Below are 10,521 nucleotides of genomic sequence, written 5' to 3'. Positions count from 1 at the left end.
GGTGGCAGGGTTTCGTGGAGAGCCAAACGTCCGTGCCTTCCGATAGCTTGGAAGGAAACGTTGAAGTCGAGCTGTTGATCGTAAAGCTAAAATGTTGTTGAGATGTTTAAAGGTTGATGTTGAGGCTCCTCCAGAGCATGCAAGAGTTGAAGCTTCTCCGTCTTTGGGCGGTGGTGGAAGCGGGCACGCTCGAACCGCCGTGCGTTGGAATAACTGGTTGCTTGGGCTGCGCGCGGCGCGGCAGGTGGATCTGCGGCTTGTTGGTTTCGGGAACCTTCTCGCTGAAGGCGACCCCGGGTCCCCGGGGGGGGCGGGGGTTGTTGGCGGACGCCAGCGTGCAGAGATGCAGGTAGAAAGGAGGAATTCATTCCTAGCTGGAAAACATCTGTTTCCATTTATGCCCCCCCCCTTTTTTTTTTTTTTGATTGTCAGCGAGTTAATGAGCTGCACTGGGGTTGCTATGGAAACGCCCCCGGCGCAACCAGGGAGCCAGTAAATGTTTTGTGTTTCGCTAATTTAAAGGACTTCCTCCTCGTACGTCTGGTTACTCGATACTCTCGAGGCTCCGTGCCGCCGTCGGTGGATGTCGGCGCCGTTCCTTGTGCCTAGACATGTTGCCATGGCGATGATAATCCGGGTGAAAGTCGTGTTTTTCGCAAGTTGGTCGGCGTCACCAAGAGAGACCGGTTGGTTTCAGGCTCCTTTTTGCATTTGTGGTCTGATTTTTGCCTCACTCTTTACCACTGGAAGGCCTCACAGAGCGGACGTTAAAATCTGTTTTCTTTCTTTGTGTTTTTTTTTTCTCTCTCTCTCTCTTTTTTTTTTTTTTCTCTAAAACGGCCAATTTGTTACCGAGATTTTTTGATGTGTGTACATTTTCCATAGCCTTCCAGTTCTTGTGTTTCTATTGAAATGTTAGAAAGAGGTTTCATTTTGTTTTTTTTTTCTTTTTTGTATATGATTCTTTTTCTTCTTCCTGTCATCAATATATTCTTATTACCTGGGAAAATGATCGGCTGAAGGAAAAGAGAATGTCTGTTTCTCTGATTCTTTTTTTTTTTTTCTACATGAGATTTAAGATAAATAAAAATGTATGCAAATTATTTGACTGGCACTGATCAGTATCTTCTCTTCGCGCCGGAACCGCCACACCTCGTCGGTTGCCATAGAGATTGGGATCTTCATTGGGAAATGTTTTCCGAGGGTGTTCATATTCTCCCCCGTCAAATCGTTCGTCTGCGTTCCAGCACAGCCTCTCCAACTTTCCATGTGCCGACGCTGACTCTCAGCCATCTTCACAAGCCATTTGCACGCAGTTATTTACACACAAAAGAAATTGAAATGGATAAATCAACAAATGAACCTTTTTTTTATATTTTCTCTTGATTATCACTGGAAAATTCCCTTCCAGAAACACAGAAATATTTGGATAAAAATCCAGTGTCACAAATTTTCACACTGAGGTATTCAAACATTGTCGGTAATGTTCATTTACACATGAAAAAGCCCTGAGCTGTAATCATTCATTCATTCTTTGTACTGCTTATCTCTATCCCTGCTGTCACTGGGCAAGATTCACCCCGAATCGCTTGCCAGTCTGGTCTCCGATGAAAATCCCGCGTGTCTTTGAGCTGCCGCATGAAACGGGAAAACTCGGGGGAACAGGGGAACCCCACACGGACACGGCGAGGAACATGCAAACGCCCCAAAGAAAGGCCTCCAGTCGGAATCAAACCGGAGTCTTCCGGATGTGAAGCGCTAACCACTGCGCCACAAGCCAAATTGAATCAATCCCAATGAAGAAAAAGGCATTCTGCGTGCATGGCCTTATCTGCAGATGTGTCACCCACCGCAGGAAAAATGTAGGTTAAGAAGATTAAGAAAATTGAAAAATCAAGAAAGACATTCAAGAAGAACTTGAACAGCAGTACACAACGTTTCCTGCAGGAATGTATATGGTAAAGTTAGAATGGGGTTTATCCAATACGAGTTGAAAAAGATTTATCTCTATAAGATGTTTGCAGATCCTTAAGGGGAAAAAAATTGAATTCAAGTAAAAACAGGCGTAATGCACCTTTTGTCCAGCAGGGGGCGGTAGTGCGCCGCCGCCCCCTTTTAACAAAACCCACGAAGAAGAATCCGCGGAAGCAGCGGTGCCAGGCGGTGTTTACCACCGATGACTGCCCACACTTCGCCTCATGCTTTTCTCCCAACCGTTTGCATTTCGCCTTCAGCAAAAAGTTGGATTTAATGCAGAGTAAAGGGTCTCCGCACGTTGAAGGTAAACGCCTCTACGCGGCTTTTTCTTAAGAACGACAGGTGAGGGTTTTAGCTAGTTAGCTAGCGACATCGCGATGCTAACAGTGACAGCTGAGCGCTCCGGCTGTCTGGGTGCTGCTATGCTAACGGCTGGCCGGATAACACGGGACAACTCACCTTTTAACCGTTTAACGGCATCATTACAAACTCACTCAGGTTCAATTCTAGGTTTACCGACAGCAGATTAGTACGTATCCATTATACTTGGACATTAATTTTCATGATGGTGGACCTTTAAGCCTCCATTGATCTAACGGTGCCGGCTAACTGCGTGTCAACCTCTCGAAACATACATACACACACACACACTGGTTTGTTGTCTCCCGTCCTTTTCAGGAAAACATGTAACTCACGGGGAGGCTGTCGCTTGAAAGAGGACTAAAATGGCAACTGAACTCCATGAGACCATCTTCGTGGCCAAGCAGGAGCGACACAAGAACCTGTTCCTCAACTACAGGAACCTCATCAACTTCCCCGTGGAGCTGCTGAAGGATGAAGGCCTGCAGTTTCTGGAGAGACTCTACATGAAGAGGAACTCGCTCACTACGCTGGTATCCAACCTGTCGTCGAGGATCTTTCTCTTGTCAGAATAGGTCGACGTATCGGTTCTCCGGGCGGCGCAGAGCAGAGCTGGATGCTGTGGTGATGAAACGCCACATTCAGAAACATCTCAGCACCTCTTTCCTCAGGAAAGAATCATGTAAAAGGCCTCCTCCAGCTTCAGTTCTCGGAGGAACGTGTCCTCGGGCGAGGCGCTTATCGAGCTCAGGGTTGGGGGAGCCACGATCGTGAAGACAATGTTCGTTCGGCCGTCGGCATCCATGTCTGGGAGGTCGTCTACCAGCCTCAGACTGCTGACGAGAGCCGCTCTCCCATTTTTGAAACCAGTCCAGTGAAACTCGTTGCCTAAAGTGAAGAAAGGTGACCTGAATGCTGGCAGTCTCCATATTAAGGGTAGCAAGGTGTTATTACTTGGTTTGAAGCAGACAGAAGACAGATTTATTTTTACTGTTTTTATAACTTGACACATTGCGCACCAAGCTGTCAGACGGCATCCAGAAAAAACCTGCTGTTGATTTCCTGTCTCTTTCTGTTTGTCGTCCGTCTTGCAGCCCGACAATCTGGCCCAGAAGCTCCCGAACCTCATAGAGCTGTGAGTATCGAGTCGCCTTCTAAACATCTCCCCTCTTTTCGTCCGTTTCATCGTCAACGGGTTTGAGGGAAGGTCGCGACGACTCCTTGAAGCCTCGACATCACTCGCATATTTGTTTTCTACCGCAGGTATTTGCACTCGAACAACATCGTGATTATTCCCGAAGGTGAGTCCTTTCTGTCGGAATGAAGTCTGTAGCTTTCGCTTCTTCGAGCTTCTCGCCGAGAGACCGCTTTTCCCGAAAGCGAATCTCCAGCTGTGCTCTGAAAGGAAGCAATGGAAATAAACAAATGGCGTGTCGGACGCAGATTCCTCGCAGCCTCGTCCTCCGCTGTGGTGTTTCTCTCTGCGGCCGCAGAGAATGAACGTCTCAGACGTGATCTGATGTGGGGATTTCCCGCCTGGTTGATGTTCCGACTTTCTCCGGCTTTCTTATCGACGCAGACCGAAAGCACGGTGACCCGGCCCCCTGATTATGTCTGTCTGGTTCCAGCTATCGGGAACTTGGCCCGGTTGCAGTCTCTGGACCTGAGCAACAACGCCCTGCAGCTGCTGTGTCCGGAGGTGGGCCGCGTGCGCTCCCTGCGCCACCTCAGGCTGTCCAACAACCAGCTGAAGAGCCTCCCGCCGGGTGAGCGGCCGCCGACGCTCAAACATCAGCCTGCAAAAGTTATTTTCCATCAATGTGTTTTAAAGTAACTGTTTCTTAAGGTCATTTCATTTTTTTTTTTTTATTCTTAAATGTAGCGACCATAATTTCCAGACTATCAGCCACTACTTGTTCCACACGCTTTGAACACTGGGGTGAATTTGTGTTTCTTATTTTGGGCTAACGAGCTTCACGCCGCCAAAACATTTGGCCCGGTCGCATCGGACCGATGAAAACGGCGTGAAATCCTGAGACTGTTCGATTCCGACGAAGACGACGACTTTAACGGTTTTAGAGTGCAGGGGAAAGACCAGGATAGCCATGAGGAGGATAAAGCGGGGATAGAAAATGGACGAATCGTGTTCTTCATTATCCATCTTTTTCATCAGCCGTGTTCCAGCCGCTGTTTGGAAAAAAGCATTTCCAGTGTTTGTGGATGTTTCCGGAATGTGTTTCATTAAAAGCGTGAATATCTCATGTTTCAACGTTGAAACCTGCGGCTTATAGACAATATGTACAATATGTATATATTTGTTTATGTCGAGCCGGTGCGGCTTCTATTCAGGTGATCTCAACAGTCTGGAAATCCCGGTAATAGCCAGTTTATCCGCTGTGGCTTCGATGATTTCGAAGCGACGGCTCAGCAGGGAAATGGAAAGCGATCTTGATGCAGGCTTTCCTGTGACTTCTCTCAAATGCAAAACGTAAATTGAAATTATGCAACACTGAAAGACGCACCGTGTGACGCGGCGGTCCAGCGCTCACCGTGCAGCTCGCCTTTCCACCGGGCTCGGCAGGTGTGTGTGTGTGTGTGTGTGTGTGTGAGTGAGTGAGTTCCACAACACGCCACGAGGGGGCAGCGGCGCGTCGGCTCAGCGTGCAATTCACAGAACTGAGAGGCTTAAATTCAAAATAAGTTCCAGGATAAGAGTCTCAAATGTGTCTGAGGATGGAAGATCTGTCTGAACTGAGGATTTCAAGTATTTGCGTCTCCTTGAGTTGCCGCGTTACTTCCAGATATTTCCATTTTCTTTCACGCGGAGTTTCGATGTCTTTTCTCCCCCGAACTCTCACACATTCATTGGTTGTTCGTTGCAAACGTACGAGCGGACCGTCTCTCGACGTCCAACTTATGTTTCCTCTCCAGACTTCAGTCTCTTAAATGAAGGAATTTTCCCACCGAGGGTTTTATTTGTTTGTTTTTTTTTTTACTACTAATGGCACTAATATGGTAAAGATCATTTAAAATTGATTTGTTTAATTTAAAATAAAATTTCTCAAATTATCGAGTCCTCACTCGTCATTGGATTTTCTACAGTTTTAATTCTGCAAAAGTGACCTTTTCCCTGACGCTGACGCGAAGCCCCTCCCCCTGTGGTGCCTCCCCTCCAGAGATCGGTGACCTTCAGGACCTGGAGACCCTGGACGTGTCCATGAACCAGCTGGCTTCTCTCCCCGACCGGCTCCACCGCTGCGTCTCCCTGCAGAACCTGACGGCCGACCACAACCTGCTGAGCCACGTCCCCCGCCACCTGTGCTGGCTGCGCCGCCTCAACCAGCTCTCCATGGCCGCCAACCGCCTCAACTTCCTGCCTCTGGGTCAGTGTGCGTGCGTCGGCGTCCCTCCCGCCGCCGCCATCGCCTCGGCCCGGTCGGCGACATGGTCAGAACACGCGTGTCTTCTGTGTGTCAGATCTGGGTCGGTCCCGTGACCTGCAGTTCGTCTTCGTGGACAACAACGCCGAGCTGAAGGGCCTCCCGTCCTACCTGTACAACAAGGTGATCGGCTGCAGCGGGTGAGTCGCGCCACCTTTTCCGTTTTTCAAATCAAACTTCCCCGTTTAAAAGAACGGAAACGCGACCCGTCCGTTCCAAACGTCCACCAGGGGGCGCCGGCGCGCATCAACCGCCTCCATCAAACCATCTTCTCTCACATCAACAAACTCCATGTCCTTATTATGTGTTTTTAAAGAAGAAACACGTCATTTATGAAGGACGATCTTCATCCGGTGCTCTATCACCGAACTTGTTTGCGGATGACATCGCGATCTGTTGAGGGAGCAGGAACGGGTGGAGGAACATCTCGAGAGGTGGACGTGTGACGAGAAAGGAGGTTGAGGGACGGCACATGCTAGATGTTTTGGAGAGAAGGTCTGAGATGGTCTGGTCATGGACAGAGGAGGGAGACCAAAGAGAAGATGGATGGACGTCGGGAGAGAAGATATGAAGGTAGTTGGTGTGAGAGAGGAGGATCCAGAGAATAGGGTGAGATGGAGAAGGTGGATTCACCGTGGAGACCCTGAAGGGAAAAGGAAAAAGTTCTATCACTTCCTGGTTCCACCCTTAATGCTACGAACGTAATGGAACGTGCTCACTTTGCTCCGCTTGAAGCCGCTCCTCTTTCCAGAAGCATCAAACCCTCGCCGTTTCCCAACGACAACAACTTCTCCGTCTCTTCATGGACCAGTGGCCCCCGGGCTCGTGGAAGGAGGAAGGCGCGAGCTGCAATAGCGGTCGATAAGGATCCGGTCGGGTTTGTGAAGCGGAAGGACGGTGCTGGTTGGAGGAGGTGCACCGGACGGGGGAAGGGTTGCAGAGATGTCGCTCCCTTCTGATATTCCAGGTCTCGGTGAAGTCCTGAGTGTGAAGATCACCTGCCGAGGTGGAGGAGGACGCTTCCCAACGCAACGCAGGGGGAAGGAAGGGACTCGTCAGAGATGGATGTCTTTCTCCTGTGGCGTCGCAGAGGCTCTGCTTCCGGAGGAAGGAAGAGACCGACTGACACCGAATCCAGTGAAAACGGAGACCAGCTCGTGGCGCTCGTCGACCCGGCTAATGCTTTTGGGTCGGCGCCGTGCGGTCTGCTGGGGGGGGGGTTGGATTTCTTCTAGAGAGTAGAGTGTCAGCAGGCTTCGTAGATATTCAACATGGCTTCATCACAGCACGGCAGCAGCCGGAGATCGGCAGGGTGGTCGGTTTCTCCGTGAGCTCATTAGCCGTGGCGGCGGAGGACGGTTAGGTTTCAAAATGGGTGCTGGGTGGAGACGGGGAGCCTGAACCCTGGAAGTGAAGACACATGAATCCAGGAGTATTTCAATCACCAAATCCCCATAAACATCTCCAGCCTTCTCACAGAAGATGCTCTCCGTCACCGTGTTTCACCCACAACAACTTGGAGTTCACCACATGCACATCTCTGTCGTGTTTTTCTATGAATTTCACAAAGCTAAGTGTGTGTGTGTGTGTGTGTGTGTGTGTGTGCGCAGGTGTGGCGTCTCCTCCCAGGTGTTGGAAGGTGAGATGATGGAGGCGGTGGGCGAGGAGCTGGCCGGGGCGCTGGTGGGTTTGCCGGCCGAGGTGAAGGCGGTCGGCTCGGAGTCGGACCACGTGCTCCCCCTGGAGGAGCTCGCCATGAGGACGCTGCACCGCCTCCGCCGCCGCCAAGCAGGTGAGCGCCGCCGACGGCGCCGGCCCGTCCGGCCGCGAACCGCCGCTCTGATCCTTCCCGCTCCCGTCGTCCGCAGACCAGAACCCGCAGCCGCCCATCGGCCTCCCGAAGAGCCTGCTGGACCTGCTGCAGTTCCCTCTGGGCCACTGCCACCGCTGCAGCCAGGCCATGTTCACCATCGTCTACCCCAAACTCTTCCCGCTGCGGGACACGGCGCTGGCGGGGGTTCACCGCAGGTTGGCGCACGCCGGCCGCCATCGCCGCGCTCCTGCTCTCTCACCCGCCCTCTGATTTTTCATTTCATCATCGGTTCTTGTCCGCGGTCGAATGTTTTCCATCCGTTTGTTTGTCTGTTGTCGCCGCGTTCCAGTCGAACCGAATCGCGAGGCCTTTTGTAAAACCGCTGGCTCTTCTGATTGTTTCCCCCGTTCCTCTGTTATCTGTTAGTTTGTGTTTAATCCAGTCCTCTTATTCCTGACGCCGCTCCTCCTCCCGTCTGTGTTGCCCAGGGCGACGGTGAGTTTCGTGGCCTACTGCTGCTCGGGTCGCTGCCTGCGGACCTTCAACCTCCAGGGCTGACGCCGTCTCTCCTCGCCGTGGCTCGACTCGACTGAACGCGGCGCGTCTGCGTCCTGGACGAGTGAGCGAAGAACGATGCGCCGCTCTCTTTTTACTAGACGTGACTAGAAACTAATGATGAAGTAACTTCAGACCCAGCACTTTAAAAGTACAGGAACTTATTTTTCCTAAATCATCCCGTCTTGGAGGCGCCAACGTCGGCCCGGGTTTGTCTCCCGGGCTTCTCGACGCTTCCGGGATCTGTTTGCCGCGAACGTGTGCCGTTCTTCTTTTTCTTCTCCGGCGGCCGAGGCGGGACGGAGCGCAGGAAAGAGGAACCGGTTGTGGTCCGACGAGATTCAGAGACAAGATTGTAACCCGACCGAGGCCCGGCCTCCTCTCGCAGCGCCAGCATCCGTTTTTACATCCACTCTGGCGGCCGGCTTCTCGCCAGCATGGTCACGCCGTCTTCACGCTCCGGGCCGGTTTTTAAAGCTTTCCGTCTCGGGACGTCACCGTTGTACATTTGTAATTTATCCTGTTTGGAACTGTGACGCTTTTTGACAGTAAACGTCGACCGATGTTTGAGCGGCTGCGTGCTTTTGTTGTTCTTGACGGTCGGTGCATCCAAACCGGGACGCCGCGGAAATAAAAAACATTTTGTCGAGGATGGAGGAGAGGCCGGGCGCCGGAAGCGAAGCGCCTCCATTACCGGGATCGATGGCGGCCCCCGGGGATGGATGGGGGTGTCACATAACATCCCGCCGACGTCTTAAAACCCCCGCAAACTGCTGAGTCGCCCGAGTCTCCGGGCCTCCGGGCCTCCGTCAGGATGCCGCCCGTGACGTTTGACATTTCTATCATTTTATTTGCAAATTAACTTTCACTCTAAGTCCCAGAGGGAAGCTCATGTAGCCTAGCAGCAGGTACCTTGTCAAAATAGGAATTGAAGACGGTGCCGGTGGTGCTTGTGCTAAAAACAGAAGCCGGTTTGGGTTATTTCTGTTTGTTTCACCGCACTTAAAGCAGCAACAACAGCCGACTGTTTTCGAATTTTCTGTCAGCTGCGTCAGCTGACGGTGGAGGTGCTCGTATTCCATTGTGTTCTTTCTATATATAGACCATTCAAGGCCGGTAACAAAGCGGTTAAATACAGCTTTTTGTCCCTGAATAGAGATGATTAAATGCAGGTGGTCCTTGTTTTTTACGTTTGCATTCGAGATGGGTAGGTGCCTTTTATTTTCAGCATTTTATTCTACTCTGTGGAAGATGTTTGCACAGTGTGTGTGTTCAGATGCATCATGCAGGTAATTTCCTGTGTGGATTCATAAAGCAGCAGCAGCAGCAGCGGCGGCGGCAGCAGCTGACCGGGCCGTCGCTCTGCTGATAAGAGCCGCCCGCCCAAATGTCACGCCGGGAATCCGAAATGGCAGTTGTTTGGATGCGTTTGGATCTCCACGAGCAGCGTTTGACCTCCGGGGGGGTTTGGTGTTAATTAAGGTGTAGAGCCGATAAAAATGTCCCGGCGGAGTCGGCGGCCGCAACGATAACGGTCATCAAAACTCTTCTTATCGAGCTGCCGAACCCAGACGACCGAGCTAATGCTAAATACCGGGCTGTTCCATCAGCTCACGAAGCCGCTCCTGGGTCGGGTTGTCCGATAAAGTGAAGCTAGCGCCGCATGATTAGCGATTCTCAAGACACCGCTAATCATGAAGTCGCCGGAAGCTGCTAAAAGTGGCATGTCTTTTCCCGGCGTCTTTCAGTTCAAAATACTTGTCCATTTAGTGTTTACAAGGCGTTACCAGAAATTCCCGACTATACATCGAGAGCTTAGATTAGCATCATTTTGACACGGTCCAGTTTAGGTGTTCAGCAGCTGTTAGCCCTCTGTTAGCTCCTATTAGCATCATTCCGCCTCCACGGCCCGACGCTCCGGTAGGATAACAGTTTTATTTTTGTTGAAATTTTTCAATCATCCTCAGGTACGTCTTCAAATTGAATATTAACCTGAAGCCCACATGTGATGCTGCTATTGTCGCGTTTCAGGGATGAAATAGTGGCGGAGGCGTTTGAGTTGGAGTCTTTAATTTGAAACACCAACAAAATACAACAAGAACTTGAACATCCGGGATGGACGAAATATACCCGGCTTGACCCCCGACCCTGAGTCCCGTGGGGTGAAAGGTCACACCCTCTCATGGCCGCCACCATGTAATGTTTTCGCGTCGCCCAGGAAGCAAAGCGTGACCTGCTGAGGTTTCTAAAAGCTAGAAGAAGCTCCATCCGGTGACACGGAACAATCTGAGGTGAATTATGAACCGTGAAGATACTCATTTTGGTTGGACTGCGCCGTGGATACATTTAATTTGATTCACTGGATCTCGCCGCACT

The 10,521-nt window shown here is 51.1% G+C and overlaps 1 protein-coding gene across 1 annotated transcript; it reads left to right on the top strand.

Annotated features, from left to right (window-relative positions):
• The first annotated feature begins 2,141 nt into the window (after positions 1 to 2,141).
• lrrc28 (leucine rich repeat containing 28) lies at positions 2,142 to 8,716 on the top strand. Its single transcript, XM_086174855.1, has 10 exons — positions 2,142 to 2,281; positions 2,656 to 2,870; positions 3,432 to 3,472; positions 3,601 to 3,638; positions 3,966 to 4,103; positions 5,514 to 5,720; positions 5,815 to 5,917; positions 7,388 to 7,569; positions 7,646 to 7,805; positions 8,079 to 8,716. Exons 2-10 carry the CDS (start codon positions 2,703 to 2,705, stop codon positions 8,146 to 8,148), a joined length of 1,107 nt encoding a protein of 368 aa, XP_086030981.1. The 5' UTR covers positions 2,142 to 2,281; positions 2,656 to 2,702; the 3' UTR covers positions 8,149 to 8,716.
• Positions 8,717 to 10,521: the final 1,805 nt, after the last annotated feature.

Source organism: Fistularia commersonii, chromosome 27 (assembly GCF_037954325.1).
Source record: "Fistularia commersonii isolate RoL2024-O1a breed Wild chromosome 27, RoL_Fcom_v1.0, whole genome shotgun sequence".
Lineage (NCBI taxonomy): Eukaryota > Metazoa > Chordata > Actinopteri > Syngnathiformes > Fistulariidae > Fistularia > Fistularia commersonii.
Note: the sequence above shows the minus strand (reverse complement) of the source record. Positions and strands in the feature narration are given on the sequence as shown.

What these genes read in the sequence shown, in the direction of transcription:
- lrrc28 (XM_086174855.1), top strand. Translation starts at nt 2,703, where the DNA reads ATGGCAACTGAACTCCATGAGACCATCTTCGTGGCCAAGCAGGAGCGA. An exon ending in CATCGTGATTATTCCCGAAG is followed by an intron (nt 3,639 to 3,965) that starts GTGAGTCCTTTC and finishes GTCTGGTTCCAG; the next exon opens with CTATCGGGAACTTGGCCCGG. An exon ending in CTGGCGGGGGTTCACCGCAG is followed by an intron (nt 7,806 to 8,078) that starts GTTGGCGCACGC and finishes TGTGTTGCCCAG; the next exon opens with GGCGACGGTGAGTTTCGTGG.